The 17,845-nt window shown below is 39.3% G+C and overlaps 1 protein-coding gene across 1 annotated transcript in view; it reads right to left on the reverse strand.

Moving 5' to 3' along the window:
* CATSPERB (cation channel sperm associated auxiliary subunit beta) overlaps positions 1–17,845 on the reverse strand; it is a 128,694-nt gene that overhangs the window by 26,740 nt on the left and 84,109 nt on the right. The window contains exons 17-18 of the mRNA XM_032621755.1: positions 5,256–5,446; positions 464–796 (exon numbers count right to left, since the gene is read on the reverse strand). Of these exons, the coding sequence (XP_032477646.1) occupies positions 464–796; positions 5,256–5,446 (524 nt within the window). The remainder of the gene's footprint in view (positions 1–463; positions 797–5,255; positions 5,447–17,845) is intronic.

The raw sequence follows: 17,845 nt of genomic DNA on the forward strand, positions 1-17,845 counted from the left end.
TTTAGTAAGTTTTATATTAGTTTTGTAATAAATAAATATCTTGAAAAATGGAGCAAAGTATAGAATTCTATTTAAAAGTCTTTTTTTTTTTTTGGCTTAAAATAAATACTTGAAATGATTATACCAAAACCAAGGTAATTATAATGTTTTCTTTTCAGAGGGCAGCAAAAATCTAAACTAAAATTCTGTGTATATTTGGGTTGGTAATTTAAGCTCATTTATAAAATAAGGATTATAATCTAGCCTTTTAGAGTTGTTATAAACATTAAATTTTAAAATGAATAAAAAAATCATTTAATACAGAGCTTTGTATAAGTGCTCAATAATTAGAGCTAATACTGTTATTGGTAGAATGCCACCTACAACAGAAACCAAAGATAAAGGAAATATCAAAGAGTATATTTTACATTCAAGAAAAGCAATAACATCTCCTTTTGATATTTCTCAATAAAAATAAACTTACCTTTTGTATTAGGTATGACTTTAATTTTTAAAGTATGAGATTTCCCCAGATCAATGTATTTCAGGACATTGAGGGATAGTGAATCATCATGTTGTTGAAACCAGTAATTACATGGTTTTGAATGTATGTTCCATGTTCGTCCATCCCTTTGTCCAAAGTTGTATAAGAACCAGGAGCCTTGTAGAAAGGTCATATTGTGGGGTACTGTTTCAGGCATGGTAGCGATAGCTAAAGCATTCTCATTATCTAAAATCCTTGTGATCAGGAAGCTGCTGTAACCGGGAATCACCACAGTCTTTTCTATATCCGAATCTTGAAATGCGGAAGTAACACCTGAAGCTAAAACAGGAATGATTTGGTATAAAATAAAACAGCCAATGTTCTCCAAGTAATACTGGTGGACATAACTGAGGAATATACTAGTTGAGTTTTTAAATTATGGTCTTAACTAGAGGACACATTTGCCAGATTTCAGGTTATAATTCAAATTATTTTGTAGAAAGTGTATTGCAAATATGCCAAGCACAGTTTTTACTGTGAAGCTAGTTCTATAAAATTCTCAGCAGAAAAAAAAACCACATAGGGCTAAGTAATTATAAGAAATCTGATTTCTTTACCATAGAACTGGTAAAAGCCTTAATAACCCAGAGTCTTTATTGTGATTTTATAAGAGAAGGATAATGTAGCTAGTGTTTTCCCTAGGGCCTAAAGGTCTGCCTATGACATAGCAGATGCTCAATAAATATTTGTTGAATAAATGAATAATTGATTGCTTAAGGAGAGCATGAAGATTTAGAAGAAAATAGGCTTGAGGGCAGGACCATAAGGAACACCATCATGTAAAAATGGGAAGGAAAAAATGACTGGAGAAAATCCATCAGAGAGGATATGAGGGAAGCCAAAAGATGGCTGTTTGAAGGAGAGGGAACTCATCATTTTTAAATGTTTTTGAAACATGTCAACAATGATACTCACCTCGTTCTGAAAAAATAAGTAGAAGTAGTCAGAAGAGAATCTCATAATTCCCTTCATTATGCACACACGCTCTAATTTTTCCCATTTCAACAAACCAACAAAGATCCTTTCCTACATTCCCTTCAACTACCACGTCATTTCTCTCCTCCGCTTCATTGTGAAATTCCCTGAAAGGGCTGCCTTTATTCACTATCTTCAATTCCTCGCCTCTCAGAAGTTTATAAACCTAACACAATCAGACTTTTGTCTACATGACTCCACCCAACAATAGCTTTTATCAAGGTTACCAATGACTTGACACAGATCCATTGGGCACTCTTCTCTCCTCATCTTACCTCACCTCTTGGCAGCATGTAGCACAGCATCATTCCCTCCTTCTTAAAGTACCTTCTTCACTTGGTTTCTGAGACATGCTCTCTCTTAATTCTTCTCCTAGCAGACCATCTGGTCTTCCTGTTCTCTGACCGCTAACTGTTGGACCTCAGACTTTTTCATTTCTATACCTACACTAGTTTTCCCAGTGATCTCATCTGATCTCATAGCATTAACTACCATATATGCTGACCACTTGATTCCCCCCCCCTTTTTGAGATACAAAAGATATACAACATTAGTTTCAGGTGTACAACACAATTCGATATTTGTATATATTGCAAAATAATAACCACAAAAATCTAGCTAACATCCATCACCACACATAGTTACAACTTTTTTTCTTGTGAGGAAAACTTTTAAGATCTACTCTCTTAGCAACTTTTTGGGCCTCTCACTGTTGTGGCCTCTCGTGTTGCGGAGCACAGGCTCCGGACAGGCAGGCTCAGCGGCCATGGCTCACGGGCCCAGCCGCTCCGCAGCATGTGGGATCTTCCTGGACCGGGGCACGAACCTGTGTCCCCTGCATCAGCAGGCGGAATCTCAACCACTGCACCACCAGGGAAGCCCACTCTTAGCAACTTTTAAATATACAATGCAGTGTTAGCTATAGTCACCATGTTTTACATTACATTCCTATGACTTATTTATTTTATAATTACAAGTTTATATCTTTTGATCCCTTCACTGAACCCCCACCTCTAGCAACTACCAATCTATTCTGAGTTTATTTATTTGTTGTTTGCTTGTTTTTAGATTTCACATATAAGTGACGTCATACAGTATTTGCCTTTCTCTGTCTGACTTATTTCACAATAATGCCCTCAAAATTCATCCATGTTGTTGCAAATGGCAAGATTTCCTCCTTTTTTATGGTTGAATAATATTTTAATGTATATATATATGAACACACCCAATTTTCTTTTTTTTTTTGCAGTACGCGGGCCTCTCACTGTTGTGGCCTCTCCCATTGCAGAGCACAGGCTCTGGTTGCGCAGGCCCAGCAGCCATGGCTCACGGGCCCAGCCGCTCCACGGCATGTGGGATCTTCCCAGACCGGGGCATGAACCCGTGTCCCCTGCATCGGCAGGCGGACTCTCAACCACTGCGCCACCAGGGAAGCCCCCAATTTTCTTTATCCATTCATCTATCAATGGACACAGGTTGCTTCTATATCTTGGCTACTGTAAATAATGCTGCAATGAACAAGGGGGAGTATATATCTTTTCACGTTAGCATGCTCATTTTCTGTGGATAAATACTCAGATGTGGAATTGATTGATCATATGGTAGTTCTATTTTTAATTTTTTGAGGAACCTTTATGTTGTCTTCCATAGTGACTGCACCAATTTACATTCCCACCAACAGTGCACAAGGATTCCCTTTTCTACACATCCTCCCCAACAATTTTTATTGCCTGTCTTTTTTTTTTAATATTTATTTATTTGGTTGCACTGAGTCTTAGTTGCAGCTCCAGGCTTCCTTAGTTGTGGCTCACCAGCTCCTTAGATGCGGCATGGGGGCTCCTTTCTTGTGGCATGTGAACTCGCAGTTGCAGCATGCATGTGGGATCTAGTTCCCTGACCAGGGATCGAACCTGGGCACCCTGCACTGGGAGCATAGAGTCTTATCCACTGCACCACCAGGGAAGGCGAAGGTATGTGTTTACTGGTGGATAAATACATACCTGCACCAAAGAATGTATATGTTAACATGTTAAGGCCGAATACATACCACCTTATGTATTAAGGTGGATAGGTATGTATTTACTGGCAGTTTGTTAATTGTTTCCTAGGTGTTTTATACTTTCTCTGTTCCTTTCTTCTTTTGCTCTCTTTCTTTGTGATTTGGTGACTTTCTGTGGTTATCTGTAGTGGCTTAGATTCCTGTTTGTTTTGTGTATCTACTATAGGTTTTTGCTTTGTGGTTACCACTGGGCTTACATAAAACAACTTATATTTGTAATAGTCTATTTTAAGTTGATAACAACTTAAGTTTGAATGCATTCTAGGGATCTACATTTCTATCCCCCCCAATTTATGTTTTTGATATCACAATTTACATATTTTTATCTTGTGTATCCATTAACTAATCATTGTAGTTAGTTTTTTTACTACCTTTGTCTTTAACTTTCATTCTAGCTTTATAAGTGATTAACTACCACATTTACAACATAAGATTATTCTAAATTTTACTATATATTTGCCTTTACCAGTGAAATTTATACTTTCACACATTTTCCTATTACTGATTAGGTCTCTTTTGTTTCACCTTAAAGAAATTCCTGTAACATTTCATGTAAAGCCAGTCTAGGATGATGAACTCGTTTGGTTTTTGCTTGTCTGGAAAACTCTTTATCTCTCCTTCAATTCTCCATGACAACGTTGCTGGTAGATAGATATACTTGGTTGGGAATTTTTTTCTTTCAGCACTTTGACTATATCATGTCATTCCCTTCTGATGTGCAAAGTTTCGGTTGAAAAATCTGCTGATAGTCTTATGGGGGGGTTCTACTGTAGGTAACGAGTTATTTTTCTCTTGCCACTTTTAAGATTCTCTTCTTGTCTTTAACTTTTGACACTTTAATTATAATGTGTCTTGGTGTGGGTCTCCCTGGGTTCATCTTATTTGGAACTCTATAGGCTTCCTGGATCTGGATGTCTGTTTCTTTCCCCAGGTTATAGAAGTTTTCAGCCATTATTTGTTCAAATAATTTTTCTGCTCCTTTCTCTCTCTCTTCTCCTTCTGACTACTCAAATGTATTTCTCCAGTCCAGAGGTCTTTCCTGAACTCCAGACTTGTCTTTCTATATATCTACCTTATTTCTCCACTTGGATGAGTAACAGACATCTTACATTTAATAGGATCTCTCACCTGATTATTGCAATAGCCTCCTAACTGATTTCTCTGCTTTCCTTCTTGCCCTCTCTCTGTCACATGCCCAGTCTGTTCTCAACAGAGCAGCTAGTTCAATCATGTCACTTTCTGCTCAAAACACTCCAAAGCCTTGCCATTTACTCAGAGTAAAACCCAAATCCTTATAATAAACTATACTAACTTTTGCTATGTATCTATCATATAATCCTTTGAAATAGAAATATGCTACATGACAGTGATTCAAAATTATTTCATTATGTAGGGTAAAGTCTGGACTTCTTGACTTTTCTCACTGTTCCTGAGCACTGTTAAAGACAGAATAACATCATATTATAGAAATAAATGATAGGTGTTACTATTGATGAAATATCAATGAAGTGATAGCTAGGTTTCATTATATTAGAAATAAAGAATTCCTCCAGGAATCTAAGTATATGTAGACTTCTGTAGATTACCAATTGGACTAAATTTTGAAATCTATTGTTCTATAAAAGAGCATGAACACTTTTCCCAAAAGATAATTTCTCATTTTCCCCAGCCATCAGAGAGATATATTACTACACTTACTTTGTAATTGAAGAGTAAGCTTATAGGAGAAATTTCCAGCTTGATTAATGGAAAGGGAACTAGACAAACAAGAGCTTTCATTCACTTCCTCTGTTCCAAAAGGATCCACAATTTCTGCAATAACTGACGACAAAAATCCTTTAGGAGTGTTATGTTGCAATATCTTTCTTATGTAAGCTGTTCCAGTTTTCCTAAAAACAAACCAACAAATATCATGCAACTTGGATAAAACAGTGGCTTAAATTAGCAAGTTCATAACCATATAATTTATAAATAAAATTTACCACAAATGGCTAACAAATGAATATTTGAGTAACGTTTGTTCAACCTCATTAGTAATCAATGAAATGTCAATTACAACAATGGGATATGATTTTTCACTTATCAAATTAGGAAAGGTTTTTTAAAGGCAGAGTTTAATAGTGGTAAGAATTTAGTGGAGATAGGCACTAATGGGATTGTAAACTGGTACAAGATGCCTAGAAAGCAACTTGACATTACGCATTAAGAGCCCTAATACTATTTTTTTCACACTCTGATTCCATAAATCTCCCGATAGGTCTCTATCCTAAGGAAAGAACTTGAAACACAGAGGGGGAGGGGGAGAAAAGCTTTCCATACAAAGATGTTCATCACAGCATTATGATAAAAGCTAGAAATAAAAATGCCAACAATAGGAAAATTAAGTAAATGATAATACCTGATCTACCTAGGCAAAATACATCTATTAAAATGCTACTTACAAAGAGTTTTTAATTACCTAAGGAAAGTGGTCACATTATAATGTCAAAATGAAAGAAGCATAGTGAAGAATGTTGAAATGCATGTTGAAAAGGACTAATCAGTAATTCATCAAGGTGTTAACAGTCATGATTTCAATTGTCTTCTTTATATTTGCCTTTTAGGAAATTTCTACAGTAAGCATGTGCTTTATAATCAAGAAAAAACATCCATTTTTAAAACGTTAAGCTAAGATATCCATGTGCAAAAAATAAATCTACACAGAGACCTTACACCCTTCACAAACAATTTAACTCAAAATAAATTACAGACTTAAACATAAAATACAAAACTCTAAAACTCCTAGAAGAGAACATAGGAGAAAACCTAGATGAACTTGGGTATGGCGATGACTTTTTAGATACAACGCTGAGGACACAATCCATGAAAGAAAAAAATTGACAAGCCATACTTTATTAAATTAAAAACTTCTGCTCTGTGAAAGACACTGTCAAGAGAATTAGAAGACAAGCCATAGACTGGGAGAAAATAGTTGTGAAAAACATATCTGACAAAGGACTGTTATCCAAAATAAACTGTAGGGGAGGAATAAAACCTCTTTTTCCTCTACCCTCCTAGGTTCTGTGCCTGGGACCCTAGAAATTAAACTGATGAAAGCCAGATTAACAATAAAAAATGAACACTTGATTAATGTGTGTCATGCTTACACAGGGGAGACACCTCAGTGATGAGTAACTCAAAGGGGTGGTTGGAACCTGGAGCTTGTCTAGCATCTTAATAAAGAACAATAAATTTGTGGAGAAGTGACAAGACAAAGAAAAAGGGGCTAAGGCTTTTAGGGGTGGCAAACAGTGAAAAAGTAAATATATGGGAGAAACTATTGGAAGATAAGGGTTGTTTTTAGGAACGCTTCTTATGCAGGTTCCCCTCAGTGTCTCTGAACTGGTAAGAGTCTCCAGTTGTCTCTGGTGATTAGGAATCATCCTGCCTTTCTTGGTAGAGAGGTGGAGGGCAAGGGATTTTTTCATATGTCTGCTTCTTCTTAATTGCCTTAGGCTAAAAATAATCTTTATGCCAAAGTGGTATATTTTGGATTGCCATATGCCAATCCCCTACAATACAAACAACTCTTAAAACTCAACAGTAAGAAAAGAAACAGCCCAGTTAAAAAGTGGGCAAAAGGTCTAAATAGACACCTCACTGAAGAAAACACGCCGATGGCAAATAAACATATGAAAAGACGCTTATACGCATCATATATCATCGGGAAATGCAAATTAAAACAACAACGAGATACCACTATACGCTCATTAGAATGGCAAAAGTCCAAAATATTGACAACACCAAATATTGGTGAGGATGTAGAGAAGAGGAACTCTCATTTATTGCTGGTGGGAATGCAAAATGGTACAGCCACTTTGAAAGCCACTTACCATAAGATCCAGCAATCAAATTCCTTTGTATCTATTCAAATGAGTTAAACACAAAACCTGAACAAGGATGTTTATGGCACCATTATTCAAAATTGCCCAAACTTGGAAGCAACCAAGATGTCCTTCAGTAGGTGAATGGATAAAAAAACTGTGGTACATCCAGACAATGGAATGTCATTCAGTGGTAAACAGAAATGAGTTATCAAGTCATGAAAAGATATGAAGGAAGCTGAAATGCATATTACTAAGTGAAAGAAGCCAATCGAAAACTACACACTGTGTGATTCCAACTATATGACATTCTGAAAAAGGCAAAACTATGGAGACAGTATAGATGTCAGGGGTTAGTGGGGATAGATGGATGAATAGGCAGAGCAGAGAGGACTTTTAGGGCAGTGAAAGTATTCCTTATGATATTAATAGTATAAGGTGGATACGTGTCATTACATAATTGTCAAAAGCCATAGAATGTACAACACCAAGAGTGAACCCTAATGTAAACTATGGGCTTCAGGTGACTGATGATGTGTCAGTACAGGTTCATGGATTGTAACAAATGTACCTACATTATATTATGGTATAGTGTCCTACACTATGGTGTAGGACATCAATAGTGAGGGAGGTATGTGTGGAGAGGGGGTATATGGGAACTCTACTTTCTGATCAGTTTTGCTGTGATCCTAAAACTGCTCTTAAAAAGTAAAGTTTATTACCGTAATTTAAAAAAATTAACCTCTTTGTATCTGAAGTCATTGACCAATAGCCAGGCTATTACTGAACCTGTCTTACCACTTCTTCCACCACTGGCGAGGTAAATGAGCCTCTTGTACTCAAGTGTCTAGGATGGCTTTTGCGGGTAATCAAGCTCCAGTCTTCCAGGAGAGGTAAGAAGTCAGCTTTTAAAGGAGGGAATGGGGTTTGGGCAATGAAGGATGGGCTTAAAATTAGGAGTCAGGGAGTTCCTGAGGTGGAGAGTAATATCTGTTGAGGGGGGAAAACGCTGCAAAAAGACAATCACCATCAAACTTAACTGCCTGTAATGCTAAGCTCCCATTCCAGTACCCATGCTGTTTCCCCAGCCCACTGCCCTCACCCCATGCCCATGAAGCTGCTTTAATCAAGGTTACTACAGCCTGGAATGTTGCCACATCCAAAGGTCGCTTCACTTCTTTGTTCTTATTTTACTCAGTCTCTCAGCTGCATGGGTCACTGTGGTCCACTCCATACTTTCCAAAACACCCACCTCCCTTGGCTTATAGGATCCCACATTTCCCTGGTTTTTCTCCTATCTCACTGGCTGCTCCATCTTGGTTTTCTTGGCTGGGGCCTCCTCTTCTGCCTAATCTCTCTTCCTGGAGTGCCCAAGGCCTTTTCCTCCCTACAGACATCCATTTATGCAGGAACAACTGTCAAATGAAGAGCTCCTCTCTGACCTTGTGTGCTATGCATTAGTACATCCGTGCAACTGCCAACTTCACATCTTCACTTGGGTACCTAACAGGCATTTCAAAATTAATATTTCTAATATGGAACTCTCACTCACCCTGACTAACTCTGCATTCCTCGTCTCATAAAATGACAGCATGATCTACCTAGCTGCAAACCAAAAACCTAAGTAGTTCTTGATTGCTCTCTTGCTAATACCCACACCAGGCAATCTGTCATCAAATCCTGTCTTTTCTCAAGTGCACCTGCTTCAACTGCCTTCATTTCTCACCTGTATTACCTCAATAGCTTTCCAAGGGGCCTGGAAACTTTGACTTCTCATTCTGTCCTATACTTTTCACAGCAGAGTGATCTTTTTGAAAATAAAAATAATTTCACTCTCCTATGTAAAACTCTCCAATGGCTTCCCCTGGCACCAAGAATAACACGTAAACTCCTCATGCAGCCCACGATGCCTCATATGGTCTGGCACTTACCTACCCCCTCGCTCACCTTCCACCACACCATCTTACTCTGCACCATCCACACCAGCTTCCTTCCTGTTTATTAAAAACACCCACGTATTTTCTTGCCTGACTGCATTTACACTTGCAATTTCTTTTGCCTGGAAAGCTCTTTGCTCTTTGTTCTCAGCTGTTTGCTTATCCTTCTCACTCCCTCTGTCACCATGTTTACTTTCTTCATAGCATGCATTAGATCTAAAACTATTTTGTTTTTTGCTTACATGTTTATCATCTGTCTCTCTTCATTAGAATGTCACCTCCATGTGGACAAGGACCTTGTCTATCTTATTCACCACTATATTCCTGGTCTTAGCATAAGACTTGATGTGAAATAGTCACTCAATAATATTCATGGAATTAACAAATAGCTTTACCAAAAACTTTGTGTAAATGTTGATGATGTTTTCTTTCTGAGCAATTTAGTAGAATTATTGACATTAAGTTATCACTTTTAGGATTTTGTGGAGATTCTTAAAAACAATTGCCCTTGTTATGAAATGAGAGAAGTTCCTTCTCAATACTTCACCATTTGTGGAACGACTATACTTCCCATTATCAAGCAGATACAGTTTTTTTAATCTGTGGGTATATAATCAATTCTCACTGTGGAAAGGATTTTGATTCAGTATCCAACATCTCGTAGGTAGTGCCCCCCAAATCCAAAATCCTTGCTAATGTTCTGAATCCCTTGTGTTCCACCATCGAATCTTTCTTTAAACCATTTTTAGAAATTGAAGCATAGTTAATTTACAATGTTGTGTTAATTTCAGGGGTACAGCAAAGTAATTCAGTTATATATATATATATATATTTTCAGATTCTTTTCCATCATAGGTTATTACAAGATATTGAATATAGTTTCCTGTGCTATACAGTAGGTTCTTGTTGTTTGTCTGTTTCTATCATCTAACCTTAGTTCCTCTTATTCCTCAAATCCTGTTTTGAATTCCAAGAGACTGTCATTTCCACACTGCATGATTCCTCACCCAACAGTCTGTCTACCACAAGTACCTGTCTTCTTAAGCACAATATGAGAACCTCAGATTCCCTCACAATAATAAGACAAGATGTGGCTGGATGTGGCACGCAGAAGACAAGCATAGATGTGTTTTATAAAGCAAAGAGCCAGGCAATAGAGTAAAGGAATGGAAATTACTCTGGATCCATTGCCCTGTTGAGTCTACCTTCCAAATATCTCTCAAATCAATCCATTCCTCTCCATTTCTACTATCAACATCTTAGACTGAAACACAAAAAATTTTAGCCTATACTATTGCAAAATCCTTCTAACTGATCTCAGTGCATCCACAGTTGTTACCCTCTACTTCCTTCTCCCCATCTCAGCAGAGTGGTATTCTAAACAAAAGCTAGGCCATTTGAGATAAATGGGAGTTTATGAGTTAAAAGAAGGCAGGAGTAATGGTGTGTGGTGCATTTCATCTCTCATCTCCATTCTACCCTACATGGAGAAGAAGAAAGGGCTCCTCATGATATGTCAAGAAGGGCTTCCAGGGGACCACTTTATAACTTGAAATATGCCTTCTGAGGTTTGAGGGGCATAGGGACCAGAGTTGGACTTATCCTGAGAAATATAAGGAGTGGAGACAAATCAGACACCTAGAGTTTAAAGTTACATATGTGGTGGGAAAGGGAGAAAAATGTCAATACATTTTAGACTTTAAGTTAACACACGTGAAAATCTTAGATAACACTAAAAAAAAGAAAGGAGTATGAAAGTCCCAATCCAGTAAAAGAAAATAAAATGGAAGAGGGGAAAAAATGAACCTTAAAGTGAGGTAAACAAAGAGAACAAAAAAGGAAACATAAAAAAAGTAGGACAAATAGCACAAAAGAAGATGGCACAAATAAATTCAAATACATTGGGCTGACCAAAAAGTTCATTCAGGTTTTTCCATAACTCTCCAATTAAAAGACGGAGATTGGGCTTCCCTGGTGGTGCAGTGGTTGAGAGTCCGCCTGCTGATGCAGGGGACGCGGGTTCGTGTCCCGGTCCGGGAGGATCCCACATGCCGCGGAGCGGCTGGGCCCGTGAGCCATGGCCGCTGAGCCTGCGTGTCCGGAGTCCGTGCTCCGCAACGGGAGAGGCCACAGCAGTGAGAGGCCCGCGTACCACAGGAAAAAAAAAAAAAAAAAGACAGAGATTGGCTAAAAAAAAGCCCACAAAACCTATATATGTTTTTTTATGAGAGATACATAAGGAAGGTGGCAGTAAAAGGATCAAAATCATATACTAGACAAATATTACCCAAAGAAGGCTAGTGCAACTATATGAATAACAGATTAAAAACAACAAAAATAAAACAAAAACCATGGTAACAACAAAAAGATAATCTGATTAAAAAGTGAGCAAAGGACTTAATTAGACATTTCTACAAAGAAGATATACAGATGGCCAATAAGCACATTAAAAGATGCTCGACATCACTAATAATTAGAGAAATGGAAATCAAAACCACAAGATATCATTAGAATGGCTATTATAAAATTTAAAAATAGAGAATAACAAATGTTGGCAAAGATGTGGAGAAATTAGAACCCTTGTACATTGGTGGGAATACAAAATGGTGCATCTGCTGTGGAAAATGGTACGGAATTTCCTCAAAATATTAACCATAGAATTACCATATGATATAGCAATTCCACTCCTTGGTATACCCAAAATAACTGAAAGTATGGTCTCGGAGAGATAGCTGTACACCCATGTTCATAACGACATTATTCAGAATAGCCAAAAAGTAGAAGCAACTCATGCCCATCAATAGAGGAATGGATAAGCAAAATGTGGCATATGCATACAACAGAATATTATCGTCTTAAAAATGAAGGAAATTCTGTCACATGCTATAACATGGATGAACTTTAAGGACAGTATGCTAATTGAAATAAGCCAGTCTCAAAAGGTATGTACTGTATGATTCCACCTATGTAACTGACCTAGGTGTATCCACAATTGTTCATAGTCAAATTCACAGAGACAGAAAGTAGAACAGAGGTTGCCAGAGGCTGTGGGGAGAGGGGAATGGGGAATGAACTGTTTAGTGGGCACAGAGTTTCAGTTGGGGAAGATAAGATAATTCTGGAGATGGATAGTGGCAATGGTTGTACAACCATGTGAATATACTTAATGTCACAGAACTGCACTCTTAAAAATGGTTAAAATGGTAAATTTTATGTTATGTATATTTTACTACAACCAAAGTACTATAATGCAAAAAAGCATTATAAATATAAAAATAATAATTAAATACCAATAAAATGTTCAACTCATCAAGAAGATGTAACAATTCTAAACTTATATGTATATAATAACAGACTCAAAATATATAAGGCAAAATTGACAGAACTATAAAAGAAACTGACAAATTCAATATCACATCAGAAAATTTTAACATAACTCAATAATTGATAGGTCACACAGAAAAAAAATCAGTAAGGATACAGAAGATTGAAAAATCACAATTAACAAGATTAATCTAACAAATAAATACTAACATTGCACTCAACAATGTATGAAATGTATAAACATAGATAATACACAATGACCAAGATAGGTTTATTCCATGACTTCAAGTCTGGTTCAGCATTAAATCCATAATATAATTTACAACATTAAGTAAAAAGTTAAAGGAAAAATATCTATAGATAAGCTCAATAGATATAGAAGAAACATCTAAAAACAAAAATAAAGCACCTGTTAAACTGAAAAAAAAGGTAACTGTCTATAAATGAAAAAGAGTTTTAAAAATTTATGGAAAGGATAATCCGTGATGGCGAAATGTTTAAAACATTCTTTTAAAAGTCAGAAACAAGGAAGCCCACTGTTATGGTCTGAATGTCTGTATCCCTCTAAAATTCCTATGTTGAAAACCTAAAGCCCAAAGTGATGGTATTCAGAGGTGAGGCTTTTGGGAGGTGATTTAGGTCATGAGGGTGAAGGCTTTGTGAATCAGTTTACTACCCTTACAAAAGGGGCTCCAGGGCTTCCCTGGTGGCGCAGTGGTTGGGAGTCCGCCTGCAGATGCAGGGGACACGGGTTCGTGCCCCGGTCCGGGAAGATCCCACATGCCGTGGAGCGGCTGGGCCCGTGAGCCGTGGCCGCTGAGCCTGCGCGTCCGGAGCCTGTGCTCCGCAACGGGAGAGGCCACAACAGTGAGAGGCCCGCGTACTGAAAAAAACAAAAAAACAACAAAAACAAAACAAAACCAAAAAAAAGGGGGCTCCAGAGCAATCCCCTGCCCCCTTCAACTATGCAAGGACAGGGCAAGAAGTTGGCAGTCTACAACCAGAAGAGAGCCTGCACAGAACCCAACCATGCTGGCACCCTAATCTTAGACTTCCAGTCTTCAGAACTATGAGAAATACATTTCTGTTGTTTATAAGCCACCCAGTCTTTGATATTTGATTACAGCAGCCTGAACGGACTGACACCCACTATCTTCATTTCTATTTAATGAGCTCCTAGATACTGTGACAGAAAAAAAAAAGTATAATATGCTAAGAAATGTTAAAGAAACAAATTATTTGCAGGTGATGTGATTATCTGCTTAGAAAAATGTTTACCTCTACTCAGAAAATCCAAAAGAATATATAGAAAAAGTACTGGAATCATCAAAAGAATGTAGCAAATTTGAAACATTTAAGATTACTGCACAAGGGCTTCCCTGGAGACACAGTGGTTGAGAATCCACCTGCCAGTGCAGGGGACATGGGTTTGAGCCCTGGTCCGGGAAGATACCACATGCTGCGGAGCAACTAAGCCCGTGCGCCACAACTACTGAGCCTGTGCTCTAGAGCCCGTGAGCCACAACTACTGAGCTCGCATGCTGCAACTACTGAAGCCCGCATGCCTAAAGCCCATGCTGTGCAACAAGAGAAGCCACCACAATGAGAAGCCCGCGCACCACAGTGAAGAGTACCCCTGCTCACCGCAATCAGAGAAAGCCCGTGCACAGCAACGAAGACCCAGTGCAGCCCAAAATAAATGAACAAAATAATTAAAAAAAAAAAGATTGTTACACAAAAGTCAATTACAAGACATCTGCTTTTGCTTTCAATGCAGAAAGAAGCAACCCAACAAGAAACAAAACAGATAAATCACTAAGTCATCATTTTCCTTAAGCCATCAGATACTAAAGTCACAAGATAACCAACTAACCTGAAATCCAAGGGAACAAGCCATTCCGAGGAGAATCTGAACACAGGAACAGTCTCACTTATGGAAGAGCATGAGAGGGAAAAACAGTGCTGGCACAAAAGAAGCAAGTAAGAAATAGCTAAAATTGTAAAAAACTGTCAAAGGCCAAGTATGTGCTGCTATGTGAGTCTGGAAATGCTGGGGCACCTTTCAAAACGGAGTCTGCACTCACTTGCAAGCTCCTTCCCATGGGTTTCCCTGGACGCTCAGGAGAAAGACTGGGGCAGGGAATAGACCAGACAGTCCCTGCTGGTGGTGCAGGCATCAAGGGAGTGCGGGAGAGGTCACTGTGGGGAGTGGGTGGAGAGGATGGGAGCAAGCATCACTCGCTTCCCTGAACCTTCTTTCATAAAAAGCAAAAACCTTAAGCTACAGGAGGTTGGGCATTCAACAGTTGCACACAGGTCTCAAAAGAGGTGATCCATGCTGGGGGGAAGTGCTTGGGGGGTGCTGGCACTGAAGCCCTGGCTCCCTCCTCCCTCTTATCCCCTACACAGCAGAAGCTTGAAGCTACTGAGAGAGAGGAAGCAAAGCCACCCATCACTGGGGCACAGGCAAAGACACATTATGGATAAGGGAAGCGAAAATGATAACTATCCTTATGGAGAGTCAGGGAGCTGTCTTGGGCCTAAAATTCTAGGAGGACAAATAGAGTTATCCTGCTGCAAGAGGAATCAGAAATCTCCACCTAAGATCTAACTGCAGGTACAAGGCAGACTTTGGCTGCAAGAGGTAATTTTTATTAACAGGTTGCTGTGCGTTTTTTTCTTAATGGAACTTGACAAGCTGAATCTAACATTTAAATGCGAGAACAAAGGCCAAGAAAATCCAAGAGGGGGTGCTATTCATAGGAGTTACCTGGTTAGAGAAATTTTGCCATTGTGATCTAGGGAAGGGCAAATACAGCAATGAAGGAGAAGAGAGACAGAGACAGATCGATGTACATGTGGAACTAGGATATATCACAGGGGTGACACTGCAGATCAGGGGGAAAGATGGGTCTTGTTTGCACAATTGGTTATCTATATATATAAAAAAAGAAAGAAATCAGATTCCCACTTCATACTACACTCAACATCAATTCTAGACAGATTAAAAACTTAAAAATACAAAGCAAAAGTTAAAAACTACAAGGCAAAATAGGAGAATAGCTAAATAGATTGTGGTATATGAGTGAATACAGATGCATACATCAATACAAAATCTTTTTTTTTTTTTTTTTTTTTTTTTTGCGGTACGTGGGCCTCTCATTGTTGTGGCCTCTACCGTTGCGGAGCACAGGCTCCGGATGCACAGGCTCAGCAGCCATGGTTCACGGGCCTAGGTGCTCCGCAGCATGTGGGATGTTCCCGGACCAGTGCACGAACCCGTGTCCCCTGCATCGGCAGGTGGACTCTCAACCACTGTGCCACCAGGGAAGCCCAATACCAAATCATTTTTAAAGCATATGGGATAATTTTAAAAAAGCATAAGGTTGTATGAAAAAGGCAAGTCACAGGAAAAGGTATACATTGCTAAGTAACACACCTGGCAAAACTAAACTATATATATATATATGTACATATATATATATATATATATATATTTTTTTTTTTTTTTTCTGGTACGCGGGCCTCTCACTATTGTGGCCTCTCCCATTGCGGAGCACAGGCTCCGGACACGCGGACTCAGCGGCCATGGCTCACGGGCCCAGCCGCTCCGCGGCATGTGGGATCTTCCCAGACCAGGGCACGAACCCGTGTCCCCTGCATCGGCAGGCGGACTCTCAACCACTGTGCCACCAGGGAAGCCCTAAACAATATATTTTGATACACATATATGTTAAAGCTATAGAGAAACATTCTTAAAATGTTTACACAAAATTCAAGGTAATGCTTATTTCTGAGGAGGCAGAGTGTTGGGGCGGGGAAGAGGCAGCAAAGCAAAGGAAAACTACACAGAAGCACAGCTGGAAGGTTGCAGGGGCCCCAAAAGAGTGGAAGACTTCCAGAGGCCCAGAGGTGACGGGGGCAGTTGTCTCCAGGTAGAAGTGTCACCCCCATCAGCAGAGCTCTTGTCCCTTTATCTCACCTCCATTTTCTCACCCAAACTCCAGAAGGGGCTGGAAACCATCAGCTATGAGGGAGGGGGGATATGAATCTAAAAATAATAAGAATGAGGAAATTCTCCACCTCCCCACATTCCAGGCTCCCCAGGCTGGGTCTGGCTAAAACAGCGGCCGGAAAACAAACTTAAATTGGATGAGGGTTTGAAGTTTCTTAAGACACTGGGCAGGAACGGAGAGTCATGTGGTAATTGACTGACTTAGATTTTTTAAGCTAAGGAAATATTTATTTACTCTCTAAGGGAAAAGCTATGGGACTTGCTGATACTTCATCTAGAGGCAGAAAGGAAATAGGTCCACAGAGGTGGTCTGAAGAGACAGGAGGAAAAAAAAGTTGATATCCAGCTGATTCAGTAAACAAATTACACATAATTGATCTGGTTACTCACCTAATTTGAAGCCTTCAATGCTTCCCCCTCCCTTAGAATAACATCCACACTCCCTACTGGGACTCAGAAGGCCCCACCTGACCTGGTCTCGAATGACTTTTCTCCTTGGCTCACAACACTGAAGTCACTCTGGTTTTTCTTGGGTTTCTCAAGCACACATCATGCTCCTTTTGGCCTGGGGGCCTTTTCCACGCTGTGCTCTCAGGCTGGAACCTTCCCCCCACCCAATCCCCTTCCTTCATCCTCATTTTCCTGATCTCATCATAAGCATCACTGCCTCTGGGAAACCTTCCAAGATCCTCCAAATAAGGGCTCAACCCCCAGGAACTCACTCTCTCAATGCTCCATGCTCCTCTGTTGCAGACTTATATCAACAGCAATTACACAACCGTCTATGTCCTGTGCTAGAATACAAGTTCCAGGAGTACATGGGTTTGAACATCTTCCTCACTCTCCATCACAGCACCTTCCAGAGTGCCTTGTTAAATAACTATTTGTGGAAGAGAAGAATGAAGGGTTCACCCTGCTTCACCTCCTGACTATCTAGATATCTGCCTTTGGCCCACAGCTGACCTCATAACTTCTGGCTTCCACGTCCTTGACCTTCCTGCTTGAAGTCCCACTTGCTTCCAGTTCCCTGATCCTGGCTCTTTGCTCCCATTTCCTTCCCTGGAGATGCTCATTCTCTAGTTTCTGGGCAAGTGGAGCACAGTTATTGAATTTGATCACAGAACGTGCTATGCTGGTTTTCAACTATTC

The sequence above is a fragment of the Phocoena sinus genome, chromosome 2 (genome assembly GCF_008692025.1).
Source record: "Phocoena sinus isolate mPhoSin1 chromosome 2, mPhoSin1.pri, whole genome shotgun sequence".
NCBI lineage: Eukaryota > Metazoa > Chordata > Mammalia > Artiodactyla > Phocoenidae > Phocoena > Phocoena sinus.